The 17,968-nt window shown below is 44.5% G+C and overlaps 1 protein-coding gene across 1 annotated transcript in view; it reads right to left on the bottom strand.

Annotated features, from left to right (window-relative positions):
- The window catches only part of HCK (HCK proto-oncogene, Src family tyrosine kinase), a 46,295-nt gene that overhangs the window by 23,642 nt on the left and 4,685 nt on the right, over positions 1-17,968 (bottom strand). The window contains exon 2 of the mRNA XM_007934536.2: positions 1,803-1,920. Within this exon, the coding sequence (XP_007932727.1) occupies positions 1,803-1,919 (117 nt within the window). The 5' untranslated portion in view covers position 1,920. The remainder of the gene's footprint in view (positions 1-1,802; positions 1,921-17,968) is intronic.

Here is a 17,968-nt window from a genome sequence, read left to right as displayed (position 1 = left end):
TAGGTTTGGGATGGAGAAATAATGGTAATGGGTAACAGGCCTCTGCTCACACAAAGATGAACTTTGTAAAGGATGGCACACCCTGACAGGGGAAGGGTGCACCCCGCAGGAAGGAGTGAGGTCCTGTCTGGAAACAGCAAGCGGAGGCTGCACTCCCCTAGACAACCTCAGAGAAGGGAATGGACTAACAGGACACAGAGTAGAAAGAGCCCCTGCTCTGGGCTTAGAAAGACCTGACTCTACTGCTTCCCAGCTGTGTGATCTCAGGGAGCCATTTAACCTCTCTGAGCCTTAGTGACCCTTACCGTAAGTAGGACAGCTCCTGCCTCACGGCTGTTGATGAGAATCAATTATATGGAAACACCTCCCTCCAGTGGCTGGAATGTACTAGGTATCCAACGAATGGTAACAATTATTGCAACTATTACTGCTACTCCCACCAGCCACTCCTGGGAAGGAAGGTTGGGCAATCTACTTCCATAGTGATACAGCCTCGGAAACCCAAGGACGGGTTGCTAATGAGTTGGATCCGACTCGATGGCAGTGAGTTTGATTTTTGGTTTTATTACTACTACTATTAGTACTGACATCACCATTACTATTCCCAGTACTGTTAACGGTTATTATTGTTACCACCATTATTGCTGTTACTGGTCTCAATACTATCACTACTGCAACTAGTATTACTAGTGTTGCTACTATGATGGCTACAACCACTACTTTCATTACTACTATTGCTCTGGTGGCCTAGTGCTTCAGGCATTTGAGTGCTAACCATAAGGTTGGTGGTTCAAACTCATGAGCCACTCTGTGGAGGGAAGACTGAGAAATCTACTTCCATGAAGATTTATAGCCTTGGAAACCCAATGGAGGTTGCTATGAGTCGGAATCGACTCAATGGCAGTGGGTTTTTTTTTTTTTTACTTCTACTATTACCATCACTAGGAGCTCTGGTGGCGTAGTGCCTAAGGCACTTGACTGCTTACCAGAAGGCTGGTGGTTCAAACCCACCAGCCACTCCTCAGAAGGAAGGTTGGGCAATCTACTTCCATAGAGATACCGCCTCGGAAACCCAAGGAAGGGTTGCTATGAGTCGGGTCTGACTCGACGGCTCGTAACAACAACAACAACAACATTACCATCACTATTCCCACCACTACTACTGTTCCTAACATTAGTATTTGCTTTCTGCCTCTGTTACTCTTGCTCCTGTCATTGGTACATTGGAACTCACACTGCCCAAGTTTGACTCCCGGTTGCACTCCTTACTAACCATGTAGTTTTGGCAAGTGATTTAATCTCTCTGTACCTCATCTGTAAAATGGGTATAATAAAAATTGTTACTTACAATGGGATTATTGTGAGGACTAGAGTAGTTAATAATTGTAACATGCTTAAGACAGTGCTTGGTTCATGCTATGCTCTGTTACTATTCTTACTAGTGTTTCTGCTGATAGGATTGCTGTTATATGTCATTGTTGTGTTACTATTACTGCTACAAGTGTCACCATGAAACTGATACCACCATTACTGCTGACACCATCTTCTGCAATGGTCACTCAGACCTGGCCGGTGGAGCCCATGCTGATTGGCCAGGGCCTGGACCACAGGACAAAGGGAAGTGACTTCCTTGTCCCAGACGCTCAGTGCAGCTGTGTCTTGGAGAGTTAGAGCAGGTGGCTGGGCAGCTCTATTTCACCCCAAACACATACTGCTCACCCTTCGAGCCCAGTCGGCTATTAGGGGCAGTGGTGGGGTAGCCACTGGTACATTGGGCCCCCTGTTACCCGCCCCCCACTCACCCGCTTGCCCGAGGACGTGGGATCCGGCACGTACGTGGGGCTCTGCAGGGTGGTGCTGGGCTCGGTTTTTGAAACCTTGCCTCCTGGTGAGAGGAACTTGGACTTCACGCACCCCATCCTGCGGCAGAGAGAAGAGAGGTGAGCCCCACACAAGCGAGTCCTCGGTTGTTGCCGTTCAAGGTGCCCTGCCCCAGGCTGGCTCCCACTCACCTGTCCGACCTTAACTACCCCCCCCCCAAGTCAGCCCCACTCACTCATCCCCAACTTTGTCACATGAAGCTTGCTGCTCTTGCCACACCTGGGCTCCCTGACGTCCATGTCTGCCAGGTGCCTGGCACAGAGCTGGCAAGTTGTCGTGGTCATGAGTACCAAGGTCCATTGTGATGGGAAGTTCATTCAGAAAACAAGTCCAGAGGATAACAGACATTCAACAGGTAGGACCGTGGAGCAGAGGGAGTGGTGGGCTGCTGGCTCTCGGCCACAACGCTTGAGCTGACTGTTGGCCCTTTCCATCTAGGAGCACTTCCCTGATCACCCTTGCCCTTCCGGTCTCAGTTCTTCATTACTAAAATTGAGTCAACAATAATGCTTACTTGCAGGGTGTTGGGAAGATGAAATGAGAACACACAGCATGGGGCTCCAAGGGGTCCTATCACGTGGATTGAATAATCCAGCTAGGTAATAGTCAAAACAGCACACTCCTGGTGTCACTTTATCATTGGCACAATGAGTTCCTTTATGACTTTTTACTTTCTCTTTCTTTTATTCTCTTCTGGATTTATTTGGTTAGTCATTCATTCACTAGGCAAACATTAAACACTGCTCTAAACCGTGAGTCCTTGGGTGGCACTTGGGTGTTAAGTGAAAGATTGGTGGTTCAGGTCCTCCCAGAGGCACCTGGGAAGAAAGGCCTGGCAATTTACACTTTGTCTCATGACATTGACCACAATTTACCCCAATGCAACAGCTCCCCTCCCACTTCCTCCTGAGAGTTACCTCTTCCCTGTGTCCAGCCCTCCATGCACTCCTGCCCCCTGAGCTGTCTTCCTGTGCATAAGCAGTCCTTCTTTCTCTCATGATTGTTCTCTCCAAGGAGCGTATCTACCTCAGGTAAATGTTCAACTCATATGCCTGTCTTTTGCTTGGCTGGAAGCCACAGGTGTGGGTTCAATTCCAGACCTGAAGGGCAGCTAGGGGCCATAGTCTCAGTGGTTCCACCAGGCTCTATCAGACCAGCAAACCTGGTCCTCCCTCCCTGCTTTTTTTTTTTCCCAAATGATTTTGAGTTTTGTTCCACATCGTTCTTCCTCTCTATCCAGGATTTCCTACATAGATCCTCCTCCGAGTGGTTGACAGTGATAGCCGGGGCACCATCTAATTCTTCTGTTCTCATAGTTGTATAGGCTGAGGATCACATCGTGTACCAGTCGCTAGGACTAATTGTTTCCCTGAATCTTTGGTTTTCTTCATTCTTCTTTGCTGTGGACGAGGAGAGACCCATTGTTGCATCTAGATGGCTGCTTGTAAGCTTTTAAGATCCCAGTCACTACCCGCCAAAGTAGGAGGTAGAAAAATGTTTTGTGTACTACTATGTTATGCCAATTGAGCTTGATGTACCCTGCATGGTGATTTACTTTTGAAAAAGCAGCATTTGAAATGATATGGAAATGATAATAAGCAACCAACACCAGCCCCTTCGTCAGGGAGAATGTGGGGAGTGGCAGAGACTGTGGTGAGTTGCATAGTCCTTACCTCTCCTCAGATCCAGCCCTTTAATATCCATAGGGCTGTGGATACGGGAGTCCCTGGTGGTATAAACGATTAACATACTAGGCTGCGAGCTGGAGGGTTGGACCCCTCAGAAGAACAGCCTGGAGATGTGCTTCTGAAAAGTCAGCCTTGGAAAACCACAGGGTCATTGTGAGTCAGAATCAGCTCTACAGCAGCTGTTTACTTGTGGGGACAGGGATGCAATGTTGCCAGATTGGTTGACTGAATAAAAAAGAAAGAACCTGCAGAAAAAAGAAAACCCTCTGGAGAAGTTCTCCTTTGACACACATGGGGTTCCCGTGAGTCAGAATCAACTCAACAGCAGTTGTCAGGTTAACAAATAAATAAGACACACATGTCGTCAGTGAGAAGTATGAGGACAATGAAAGGGGGGATGTAGTAGGGAACAAATGTGCAGGGCTCTGTGAGGCAGGGTGGGTGGGGAGTCTTCTCTGAGGAGTTGACATGGATCTAGGGTGTGAGTAACACCAAGGAATCAGTCATGTGACACTCTGAAGGAAGTGTGTTCCAGGCAGAGGGAGTAGCAAGAACAAAAGCTCTGGGGGTGGAATAAGGCCCTGAAAGGAAGCCCGTGTTGCTGAGCTCGCGGGCAGGGAGAGGCCTGTCAGGCTAAGGGGGAGACTAGGCCGTCTTATCATGTAGGGTCAGTAAGAAATTTGGATTTGAGGTCTAAGGGTGATGGGAAACTGTGGAAAGTTTCAGGCTGGAGAATGAGGGGTTCAATCTGCACTTTAAATAATTCTGCTGGCTGCTGAGTGGATCCTAGACTGTGGGGAGAGGAGTGGACGCAGGGAGGAGGCCCTGCAGTCATGCAGGCATAAGCTGATGGTGGCCTGGCCCAGGTGATGGCTGCAGAGGAGATAAGAAGTGGACAGATCCAGGGGACATTTTGGAGAGAAAGCTGGCAAATTTTGCCCAAGGAGTAATTAAATTTAAGATCATTAAAGAAAACACTTGTACCTGATAAAAACTAACACTTAATTCTAAAAGTGGCAGAAATGTCTGGTTTCTTTTCTCAAAATGAGTACTTGCATTTGCTGTGGAGGCAGGCTGTAAGCAACCTCACGAGGAAGTGATTACCTTCCTCATCTCTGCACAATTGTAATTTTCTTCTAAAGCAGTTAGAGCTCAGTTATAGTTATCTTGTTAAAATAAACATATGTTTGTGGTTTAAGAAAAAAAAAATCCCAAATGCCTAGGCTTAGGGGAATTACTTTTTTAAAAATTAAATGGTCCTTTTATTTATAAGGATGTTTTTGTCTCTCCTGGTGGGAATTGGGGACAATTTACCACCTACAGACTTGAGTGGTTTCTGCTTCATTTGCTTTTCGTAAATAAAGTCAGGAACCGACTCAAATTCCTGGAGTGCTGTATCATTAATTTGAAACTTTATCACTATTAATAACTGCTTTATAATATACTATGTGTGCATTTAAAACTGAAGCCAGAATCTCTCTTTGATTTGTGAAAACTATGTGTTACAGTCCTAGGAAATAAAACAGCATATTGCATGGTTTTATTTATATGACAAAGTAGTATCACGGTTCATCTATTTTGATCAACATAAGGATGTTCTGGGAAAAGCACCACTGTGTGATGTAGAGCAGGTCACTCCACCTCTCTGAACCACCGGTGTCTGGCAGCTACAAGCCTCACAATTCCCATCCTATGGACACAGAGTGCCTAGTGTATCAGCAAAGAGCCCTGATGGCACAAATAGTTAAGTGTTTGGCTGCTAAGTAAAATGTCAGAGGTCCACCAGCCACTCCACAAAAGAAAGATGCACCAGTCTGTTTCTGTAAAGATGACAACCTTACAAATCCCACAGGGTGGTTCTGCTCTGTACTATAGGGTCACTGTGGTAGTTCAGTTTGCATGTCAACTTGGCTGGGCCTGGTTGAGTGACTGGGCAGCTGGATGTAGTACTCCCCATGATGAGACTGGTAATCAACTCCATGGTGGAATCTACTGTGAGCAGCTGAGTAGCTGCTTTAGGGATGTGGTCTGCTTCCTGTATATAAGGAGAAGCCTTAGGGAGCGGTCTCTAGCTGATGGCATGCTTGAACCCTGCATGTAGCCATGTCATTGTTCTGCAGCCTGCCATGCTCTGCCGACCTTGGGATTTTCAATGGACTTGAATTAATGGCCTGCTGTGTGGTTTGATAACATCAGGACTGTGCCTTTTTACTTGTCAACCTTGGGTTTGTCAGTCTCAACAGCCAGCAGCTGTCTGAGTGAAGAAAAGCCTCCAGCTCCAGTGGGCTGGGACCAGGAGGCAGAGCTAAAGCCCAAGGTTGAGGGACTTTCACCCAGCCCCTAGAGCCTGGCATTTTGAACTTGGACTTAAAGCCTCCAAACTGTAAGAGAATAAACTTGTTTGTTCAAGCCATTCCATTCGTGGTATATTCTTGTCAGAGCAGCACTAGGTAACCAGAACAGTCACTATGAGTTGGAATCTAGTCCAGAATCCACTCATTGCCACACGAAAACAACAGTATACCAGGCATTTTATATATTCAACAATGGAGTCCCTGGATAACACTACTGTGTTACTTGACTACTAGACCAAGGCATGACAGTTCAAATCCACCTGGAGGAGCCTAGGAAGACAGGCCTATTGATCTGCTTCCAGAAATCACCACTGGAAACTCTATAGAGAACATGCTACTTTGACACACATGGGGACTCCAAAAGTTAGAACTGACTCAGTGGCAAGTATCCACAACACATACTCAAGGTGGCAGCAGTCTATGGAGAGAGGGGTCTTGCATTCATCCAAAAGCCAAAGCCACTCATTACAGAAAAGATAACAGGGTTCTACCACTCCGGTTGTGAGTGGTTATACTTACATCGATAGATGTAACCCTCAAAACAAACAAATAAACTCACTGCCATCGAGTCGGATTCAACTCATAGCGACCCCTCCTTAGGTTCCTGAGGCAGTATCACTACGGAAGTAGATTGCCCAAACTTCCTTCCAAAATGTAACCCTACAGAGTGTTAATTGTAACCATTTCTCTTGCCAGCAAGTGTGGCACTGCCCTGTCTGTCCTGTGGCATGAACTAATTCATTTGGCCAGCATGGCAAGCTTAGTAATACTACTGGAGGAGTTATGGGGAATTCCCATTCATTCAATTTTTTTTTTTTTCCAAATAAAGTGTGCTTTTAAAAAGTATTATATATTTAGATGGTATATATTTTGTTACATGTATTTTAACCATAATAAAAAAAGTGAATATACCAGCAGGAGTAAATTTGTATAAAATGTCACTGTCCCCCTAAACCAAGACATGCCATGTCCACTTCCTGGTGTGGAATGTGAATCAGGAACACCCGTTCTTGGGTCCACTAGACCTAGAAATACAACATGAGCCACATTATAATTTCAAGTTTTCTAGCAGCCACATTTTTAAAAGTTAAAAAGAAAAGTGAAATTATTTTTAAAATATACTTAATTTTACCCAATACTGGGTATTAAAAAATACATATTATCAGGAAAACAGTGTGGTGGTTTCTCAAAATGTCTAACAGAATAACAGTATAACCCTCTCCTGGGTGTCTACCCAAAGGACTTGAAAACAGGAACTTCAACAGAGACTTGTATACCAATGTTCACTGCAGTGGTTCACAACTGCCAAAAAGTGGGAGCAACCCAAGTGTCCACAGATGAATGGATAAACAAAATGTGATCTATCCATACAATGGAATACTATTCAATCACAAAGAGAAATGAAGTTCTGGTACATGTTATGACAAGGAAGACCCTTGAAAATATTTTGTGCCCGACATAAATCAGGCACAAAAGAATCAATTTTGTATGATTCCATTTGTCTGGAATCTAGAATAGACAAAGGCATAGAGACGAAAGTTTATTAGTGGTTACCAGGGGGAATAGGAGGGGCAGATGGGCAGTTGCTGTTTAAAGGGTACTGAGTTAAAGGTGAGGAAACAACTCAGAAAGGATAGAACCATCATAATGTGATGGTTACACAACACAGTGAACACAACTAATGTCATTGAATTGTATGCATGAAAATGGTTGAAATGATAAATGCCATGTTACGTACCTCAAAACTCACTGCCATCAAGTGGATTCTCATAGCAACCCCTATTGGGTTTCCAAGGTGGTAAATCTTTGTGGAAGGAGATTCTCCCAAGGAGCAGTTGGTGGGTTTGAACTGCCACCTTCCTGGTTAGCAGTCAAATGCCTTAGGCACTGGGCCACCAGAACTCCTTGTTATGTATATTTCACCACAATACAACTTTCAAAAAATTATCATTTTAACATGTAGTAAATTAAAAAACTATTAATGAGATAGTTTACATTCTTTTCTTTTTGTATAGTCAGTCTTCAAAACCCAGGTGCGTCTCACACTTATAGCACGTCTCCATTAGGACTCACCACATGCAGGTGCTCATAGCCGTATGTGGCTCAGACCGCTGTGAAAGATGGTGCAGATATAGAATGTTTCCACCACACAGCACAACACAAGTGTGTCTGGGTCTTGCTTCTGTCTGGGTCCCTCCGTGCTTAGCTCAGTGCTTGCCCGACATGCAGCAGGAGCATAACACACATTTAATGAATGGATACATGGCCAGAATGCCATGTTCTATGCATTGGAAAATAACAGTGTGGGATGTGATACCTGCTCCAAGAACTCACAGCTGAGTTCAGAAGTGAATACTGGACATACAGACTTATGTTTCATAGCCACATACAAAGAAGTTTTTAGGGAGTGGCAAAGACACTTAGGGCCATGGAAAAACTGCTAAAATGCTTACTGAGTGAAAAAAAAAAAAAGTTAATGGTAATACATGTATAAGACAAACAACCCAAACTCACTGCCATCGAGTAGGGTTCAACTCATAGCGACCCCTCCTTGGGTTTCCGAGGCAATATCACGAAGGAAGAAGATTGCCCAACCTTCCTTCTGAGGAGTGGCTAATGGGTTAGAACCTCCAGCTTTCTGGTTACCAGTCAAGTGCCTTAGGAACTACACTACCAGAGCTCCCACATATATAATATCAAGTCTTTTTTTTTTTTTTTAAAGAATATATCATGCAATTATTGGTCTTTCTCCATCCAGAGCAAAGAAGAGTGAAAAAAATCAAAGATGTAAGGAAACAATTAGTCTAAAGCACCAATGGACCACATGAACCCCAGCCTCTATGATTCTGAGACCAGAAGAACTAGATGGTAGTTGGCTGCCACTGCTCACCACCCCAAAAGAGATCCAGGAGGAAGTCCCAAATAGAGTGGGAGAAAAATGGCCCTTTGGCACCCTTCAAGCCTGGAAGTGAACTCACCCTCATGGCTCAACTTTCAGGCAAACAATACACCGGCCTATAAGACACAGTGAACACCTGTTGCTCTTGCATGCTTGACACATGCCTCTCTTCTGACAACAGCACCTAAATTTTCCTTTGAGGCACCAGCTTTCTCCACTACTGAATGAGGTTTAGTGGGACTAACCTCTCTCTTGTCTTCAGGGATTGGCAACGTGATACAGGTTCAGCCAATCACAGTGCTGGCAATGGTCATTTGTTCCAATATGGGCATCTGATCCTAGCTGAGAGAATGAAAGTCAGCCATAGAATTTTGCCAGAAAAATTAGGAAAAAGGCCTTTTCTATAAGAGCTGTTGAGATGTAGGAACCTGGAGCTCCTGTGACATCATGAAAGAAGAGGCTGCCTTACAGTGAAGCCATCACAGAGGACAGCAGAGCTGAGCAATGGAGATAAAGTCACTCCTGAAGACATATTTGAGCACTTAGATGGAGACCAAAGACCACAGTCTTCAGTATGGATTACACCTCAACATAAAGGGGGAAAAAAAAATCCTCACAACTGGACCAATAAGGAACATATTGGTGAATAGAGAAAATATTAAAGTTGTCAAGGATTTCATTTTACTTGTATCCACAATCAATGCCCATGGAAGCAGCAGTCATGAAATCCAAGGACGAATTGCACTGGGCAAATCTGCTGCAAAAGACGTCTTTAAAGTGTTCAAGAGCAAAGATGTCACTTTGAGGACTAAGATGCCTCAGTCCCAAGTTGTGGTATTTTCAGTCACTTCATATACATGAGAAAACTGAACAATGAGTAAGGAAGACAGAAGAAGGATTGATACATTTGAATTATGGTGCTTGGAAAGAAGGTTTAATATACTGTGGACTGCCAGAAGAATGCATACATGTGTCTTGGAAGAAGTACAACCAGAATGCTCTTAGCAGCAGAGATGGGGAGACTTCATTTCTCACACTTTGGACATGTTGTCAGGAAGGACCAGTTCCCAGAGAAGGACATCATGCTTGGTAAAGTACAGGGTCAGCAAAAAAGAGGAAGGTGGATTGACACAGTGGCTGCAACAATGGGTTCCAACACAGCAATGATTGTGAGCGTGGTGCAGGACTGGGCAGTGTTTCACTCTGTTGTACACAGATAGGGTCACTATGAGTCAGAACTAACTTGATGGCATCTACCAACAGCAAAATAGAAGGCACTTGTTTCTCAGGCTTGGTCTAAAGTTCTGTGCAATGGGGGATGTGAAAGGTTTTTAAAGACCTCACACACACCTTTATTGTCTAATGTGGTCAAAACCATGCTCTCAGAGCAGAAGTAGTCTGTTTGGTACCACAAATGGGTCAGGACAGCTGACCCTTGCCAGAGACACTTCCTCAGGTCACTCCTGACTCCTGGGACCTGAAACCTACTCCACGCCCACTCAGCCTCTGTGGGTGCTGGGTGTGAGGGAAATGAGAAAGGTCAGCTTGCTTGCCTGGCTCCTTCCCATAGTCATCATGCTGGCTGCAGAAGCCTCGGAGACTCCTCCCGTGAACCCATGCAGGAGAGGCCAGAAAGCTGTCGAGCATCCCTTGAAGTGGGTAGAAGACAGTTTTCTGGGAGCTTCTAGGCTCAAGCACAGTCCTTTAAGGACCAGGGGTGAAGGGTCACAGATTCTGTTCCCACCTCTGCCACAGGCTTGCTGTGTGACTTTAGATAAACCTCGACATCTACCTGGGCTCCAATTTCCCTAGCTATAAAGTGAGACATTAGATGAGAAGTTCTCTGAATGGAACAACTATGGTGCTTTCCTGTGCAGTATTGGCTCCCCCTTCCTCTGACCACGACCCTAAAATTTCCCTTTAGGAACCATCTCTCCCCCATTCTCAATTTATGCATTGGGGTGAGTTGGTGCCAATCCTTGGCCTCAAAGGTGAGTCTATAACCAACTCTGACCAACAAGAGTTGCAATAATAGAAGCAGAGATGGGCATGTGACTCAGTCCTGACCGATGAGAACCAACCATGGGCCTGTGGTTGGAACTATAGGGAGAGAGGCTTGTGGGAGCAAGCAGTGCCAAGAAATGGAGAAATACAAGGTTCTGGATCCAACCCTACCTGAAGCTCCTGCTTCTAGCCCTGACTGAAGCTGATGGGCCCACAGACTTTCCAATAACCTCCCTTCTCTGCCTGAACCAGTTTGAGTTGGGTTTCTGCCTCTTATTCCAAAGAGTCCTACTGAGCAAAATCTCTGAGGTTCTTCCAGTTTAAAAACCAACGGATGCATCTCATGTCTGTCTCCTCCGGCTACACAGCTCTGGCATAAAACTGCCTAGGTTCAAATTCTGGCTTCCCCACTCACCAGTCTTAAGACCTTAAGTGTGTTCTCAAAACTTTCTGTGCCTCAGTTTCCTCATATATGAACTGGGTCTACCAGTAATATTAACAGCATGTGGCTGATAAAATAATTAAATGAGGTAATGCTTTAAAGGACTTAGCTCATCACCTGGCCATAGTTGGTGCCCAGCAATGATGGGGGCAATACACACTCGTGGTTAAGAACCACTGCTCCAGACCAATCCCTCCTTTGCAGAGACTGAGGAAGAAGAACTTAAATTCCATCCAGCTGGACCAAAGAGGGCTTGGGACTGGGGTGGCCTTATCCTTGTGCTTGGTGGTGACTCTAACACAATTTGGTTTCCTAGGTGCTGAGACCTCAAATGCCTGCAAATATCACTCCAGTGCCTAAAAGTCACCATTAATGCATCATTCATATAAAAGCTTTGTTGTTGTTGTTGTTGTTGTTGTTAGGTGCTGTCGAGTTGTTTCCGACTCGTAGCAACCCCACGCACAGCAGAACAAAACACTGCCCGATCCCGTGCCAGCTCCATGATCCCTGCTATACTTGAGCCCATCATCGCAGCCACTGTGTCAATCCATCTCGTTGAAGGCCTTCCCCTCTTTTGTCGACCCTCCACCCTACCAAGCATGACATCCTTCTCTAGGGAATGGTTCCTTCTGACAACATGACCAAAATAGGTGAGACGAAGTCTGGCCATTCTCGCTTCCAAGGAGGATTTCAGATGCACTTCTTTCAGGATGGATCTGTTAGTTCTTTTAGCAGTCCATGGTACTTTCAGCATTCTTCGTCAGCACCACAACTCAAAAGCATCAACTCTTCTTCGGTCTTCCTTATTCATTGTCCAGCTCGCACATGCATACGAGGCAATTGGAAATATCATGGCTTGTGTCAGGCACAACTTAGTCCTCAAGGAGACATCCTTGCTCCTCAGCACTTGATACAGTTCCTTCGTGGTTGACCTTCCCAATGCTACATGTCGTCTAATGTCCTGACTGCTGCTTCCATTGTCATCTATTGTAGAACCAAGCAACGTGAATTCTTTGACAACCTCAATCTTCTCTCCATTTATTGTGATGCTGCTCATTGGTCCAAATAAAAAAATAAAATAAATAAAAGCTTTATTATCCATTAAAGTAATGTTCCTTCCATTCCACCACTGTGGTAGTGAGATCACATGAAGTCCTTCCTTCTCTCCTTCAGTGATAATTTCAAAGAGACTGAGAAGTCCCCATTTCTCCCAGCTCTCTTGTCAACCTGCTTCCTGCTGCCTGAAATCCTACCATTAGCACTCCAAGTTATCCAATATGCATCTTTTGTTTGGATCCAGATAGCCCTGTAATAGGCCCTGTATATTAAACTCTTATTTCTCTTGCATTCCCCTCTGGTAGAAGGGAATGAACCCAGGCTGACAAATGTGATTTCAAATCCTAGATTGTTGCTTATTAGCTGTGAGATTTCAGGCACTTTACTTGACTTTATTGAGCCCCTTCCTCACATATGAAATGGGGGTGATGATACTTCCTCACAGGGCTGATTACGACAATTAACAAGGTAAGACATAGAGAGTGTCTGACACATAGTAGGTGCTTAAATAGATGTTGGTTCTCTGTGCTCACCTCCCTGGGTCTATAAATAGCAGCAGCAACAACAACAAAAACTCACTGCCATCAAGTCAATTCTGACTTATAGTGACCTCCATCGGGTTTCCAAGGCTGTAAATCTTATGGAAGTAGACTACCTCATCTTTCTTCCATGCAGTGGCTCGTGAGTTCGAACCACAGATTTGTTTGGTTAGTAGTCAAATGCCTTAACCACTACACCACCAGAGCTCCTTCCTGGGTCTAATTGTTACGCTTGTATTTCTGGGTAAAGTTGCTCAGGAAAATACAAAAGCCATTTAGAGCAGTTAGGTACTAGATCTACCAGAGTAGGTAGGATGAGTGGAATATGGACTCCCATGAAGGTGAGGGCACTGAAGCTATGCCTAAAAAGTGGCATGTTGTAGGGCCACCATATACATTCACGAAATGAACATATCATGTTCAATCCTCTATTGGCTTCACCTCACCTGGTTGAAATCATCAGAATTAGAATGATGAACCTGTTTTTCACTTGGGGAAATGGAGGGTCATGGGAGAGAGGATCTCTCAGCTGCTTACTGCAGGAAGAGCTGTAACCCAGCTCTCCTGTGACTCATACTCCACTGGGGTCAGAGTAATGGAGGGGAAGAGAAGGGATGAAGGATCTAAACAGGAAGCTCAGAAAAGCAGACCGCCAGGGCCCAGGGCTCAAGACTGCCCAGCCGAAAGAATTTCCCTTCTCGGAACAGCTCAGCCATGGGGTGGGGAAAAGGTCTTCTTCCAGTGGTGGCCTGTTCCCTCAGAAGTTTCCTTGGAACCCCCTTGGAATAATTTCTAAGTTAGGCAAGGGGCAGGGCAGTTTGGAAAATGCAGGATGGGATTTGAAGTCAGACAAATCTGGATTTGAATCTCCACCCTGCCTCTTACAGATAAGAGCCTTTAAAAATATAAGTCGGATCACCATCCTCCTCTGCTCAAGATCCTCCTGGAGCGCCCGTCTTGCTTAGAGTCAAAGTCTTCTCCATGGCCTTCAAGGCCCCATGATCTGGGCTCCCTGTAACCTCCTGACCTGCTTCCTGCCAACCCGCCCTTGATCACTCCATTCCAGCAACACCAGCCTCCTTGCTACTCCTCAACTCACCAACCAGGCTTCTGCTTCAGGGCCTTTGCACACACTGTTTTCTGGAATGTTCTTCAGATCATCTCCTTTATTTCATCCAGTTCTCTTCACATATCTCACCTTTTCCAAAAGGCCTACCTTCATCACCCTGGCTAAGGCAGGAACTGCCATCCCCAACTCTCATCACTTTCTAGCCACTGACGAGCTTTTTATTTCATGGCTCTAGCCACTCTGGTAGCACAGTGGTTAAAACTTTCAGCTGCTAACCCAAAAGTTGGCAGTCTGAACCCACCTGTGGGAGAAAGATATGGCTGTCTGCTTCTGTAAAGATTTACAGCCTTGGAAAACCTATGGGGCAGTTCTACTCTGTCCTTTAGGGTCATAATGAGTCAGAATTGACTCAATAGCAACAGGTTGGGTTTGGGTTTGGAACCACAGCCTATGGTGGCCATGATGGTGGGCCTCTCAGATCTGCAAGTACAGAGGGCATAGTTCAGCAATGGTTCTAGCTATTGCAGTCCATCACTGACCACACCAGCTGCTCCCAGTCAGTGACTGAGGCAGGCCTGTGCTGGGGCACCTCTGATGAGTGACTTTGGCTTGAAGGTTTTCTGATAGCCTCATCGAACTTCCCTTAGAATTGCACTGCTGTCTAAGATACTTCTACCTTTCCTTTTTCTTTCTTCCTCCCTCTCGGTCTTCCTTCTTTCTCTCTCTTTCATTCTGGGTCAGACTTGTCTTGGCATCTCATGGCTCTCCCAGCCTCTCTGGATTCCTCCCCATATTCTCTCACAGGTGTTTCCTCTAATAACTTTCATATATATATATACACACACACACACACACACATATAAATGATTATTATTGTGCTTTGGGTGCAAATTTACAGAGCAAAATTTGTTTTACACTCAACAGTTCATGTACACTTGATTTCATGCCCCAATTATCAACCCCAACCATAACAAACTTTCCTCCCCTCTGGTCCCTGTGACTACCTCCTCCCTGTGCCCTTCTTAATTATGCACTCCTATCTGTCCAGCTTTACCTCTATGTGAATGCTGCCCCTCTGGTGCCCCATGGCTAGTTGCTCTAAGGGGTGTATTTCCCTAGAACAGGTAGGTGCATTGCCTCGGAATAGATGTTTTGCATGTAGGTTTTTCTACTGTTGGGCTGAAACCCAATCCATGGGAGTGAGTCCAGTTCTAGGCTGGAAGGGTAAACTGGGGTCATTGTCTCAGGGGTTCCACCAGACTCTATCTGACCAGCAATTCTGGTCATTTTTGTGCTTTTGGATTTTGTTTCATATTTTCCCTCCCACTTTATCCAGGATCTCCAGGTTTGATCCCTTTCCAAGTGGTTGGCATTTGTAGCTGGGCACCACCTAGTTCTTCTGGTCTCAGGGTCCATCATATCCTTGGATTAATTGTTTCCAGATGCCTTTGATTTTCTTCACTCTTCTTTGCTTCAGATGAGAGACCAATAGTTGCATCTTAGATGGCTGCTCAAAAGCTTTTAAGACCCTAGTTGCTACTCACCAAAGTAGGTTGTAGAACAAGATTTTTATGTGCTATGTTGTGCCAATTGAGTTTGGTGTCCCCTGAGACTATGTTCCTGAGTCAGCAGGTCCAGTGATTCTCTCTCAAAGTGTATGGTTGTCTCTAAGAGGTGACTCCAACTCTGTCTTCTGTTGCTTCTATAATGTGTATGGCTAGTTTTGTAGCACAAATGCATATGTAGCCTGATGTTTGGTGTTAGTGGTAATGCAGTATTGTTCATATACTATTATTTGCCTCTGTTGTCTATATCTTATGTGCACATTTCAGTGTCTTTCCTTTCCCCAGTGTCATCATGCTGGTCACAGACTCTTTCCATACCACCCCCTCCACCCAAATCAACCTGTGACCCCTAACTGGTCCAAAATTTTCCCTCTCCTTCCCTCCTATCCCTGGTAAACTACAAAGTGAGTTTCCTTCCCTAAGTAAACCTTTCCTTGACTTTTTACAATAATGGCCTCATACAATGTTTGTCCTTCTGCAATTGATTTATTTCATTCAGCATAATGTCCTCTAAATTCATCCACATTTTGAAATGATTCATGTATTCTTCATTATTCTTTAATGTAGCGTAGTATTCCATTGTGTGAATGTACCATAGTTTGGTTATCCATTCATCTGTTGATGGGCATTTAGGTTGTTTCTATCTCTTTGCTATAGTGAATTGTACTGTGATGAACATGGGTGTGCATATGTCTGTTCATGTCCTGTCTCTTATCTCTTTAGGATATATTCCTAGTAATGGAATTGCTGGATCAAATGGTATTTCTATTTTCTGTTTTTTAAGGAAGTGCCATACCATTTTCCACAATGGTTGTACCATTTTTCAGTCCCACCAGCAGTGTATGAGTGTTCCAACCTCTCTCCAACCTCACCAGCATTTGTTATTTTCTGTTTTGTTGAACTTTGTTATCACTGCTGGAGTGAGATGATATCTCATTGTTGTTTAGATTTGCATTTCTCTAATGACATGGGGAATTCTGGTAGCATAGTGCCTAAGGCACTTGACTGCTAACCAGAAGGCTGGCGATTCAAACCCACCAGCCACTCCTCAGAAAGAAGGTTGGACAATCTACTTCCATAGTGATACTGCCTCGGAAACCCAAGGAGGGGTCGCTACGAGTCGGGTCCGACTTGACGGCACATAACAACAACAACAACAATGGCTAATGATCGTGAGCATTTCCTCATGTGTTTGTTGGCTGCCAGTATGTCATCTTTAGTGAAGTGTCTGTTCATGTCCCTTGTCCATTTTTGAATTGGATTGTTTTTCTTTTCGCTGCTGAGGTGTTACAGTTTTTTTATAAATTTTGGAGATAAGTCCTTTATCAGATATATCATAGCCAAATATTTTTTTCCCAATCTGTAGGTTCTCTTTTTACCCTTTCAGAGAAGTCTTTAGATGTGCATAACTTTCTTACATATTTAATCCCATCTAGAGTTTGCTTCTCAAAGAATGTGGACTGACACACCTAATACATTACCTATTGATTTGTTTATTGTCTGTCCCTCACTAGAATGTAAAGCCCATGAGGGTAAGGATGACTCTAATTCACTAAAACTGGGACACAGTAGATGCTCAATAAATTCTTGCTGAAAGATTGAATGAAGTCTCCTTTCACCTCCTGGATGGCACAGTTTCCCATCTGAACCTTAGTGATGAAGGCGTGTTTAAACTGAGAATGGCTATCCATGTTTGCTCATTTCTACTTGGAGAAGAACACAGCTGGCTCTCATCTTTCCCTGGCCAGAGTTGAGTAAAGGTTGCTCTCTTCAGAGGACATGGCAGCCAGTTTGTTCCAGCAGCAACTTTTCTAACCTCTCATAATGCTCCAGGGTGTTGCCCCAAACCTGTCCCCCACAAATGGAGCCCTCAGAGCCATGATAACACATGCTCACGACCCTTTTACAGTTATGTATGTATAATCATATATATAAATATATATTTATATATATATTTATTCAAATACCATTTATACTTTACTCCATATAAATCTATTATATGTTTATAATGTTGTTGTTGTCAGGTGCCACTGAGTCAGCTCTGACTCACAGTGAACCTATGTACAACAGAGCAAAATACTGCCTGATCCTGTGCTGGCCTCACAATCTTTGCTATACCTGAGCCCATTGTTGCAGCCACTGTGTCAATCTATCTCATTGAGGGTCTTCCTCTTTTTCGTGTACCCCCACTTTACCAAGCATGATATCCTTCTCCAGAGAATGGTCCCTTCTGACAGCATGACCAAAGTAGGTGAGATGAAGTCTGGCCCTTCTCACTTCTAAGGAGAATCTCTGCTACACTTCTTCCAGGACAGACTTATTCGTTCTTCTGGCAGTCCATGGTACTTTGAGTAATCTTCGCCAGCACCACAACTTAAAAGCATCAACTCTTCTTCCATCTTCCTTATTCATTGTCCAGCTCTCACATGCATGTGAGGCAATTGAAAATACCATGGTTTGGGTTACTCATA

This window comes from Orycteropus afer, unplaced genomic scaffold (genome assembly GCF_000298275.1).
Source record: "Orycteropus afer afer isolate SDZICR_OR568_19922 unplaced genomic scaffold, OryAfe1.0 scaffold00020, whole genome shotgun sequence".
Taxonomy (NCBI): Eukaryota; Metazoa; Chordata; class Mammalia; order Tubulidentata; family Orycteropodidae; genus Orycteropus; species Orycteropus afer.
The sequence above is the reverse complement of the archived record's forward strand: the minus strand, read 5'-3'. Positions and strand labels throughout refer to the sequence as shown.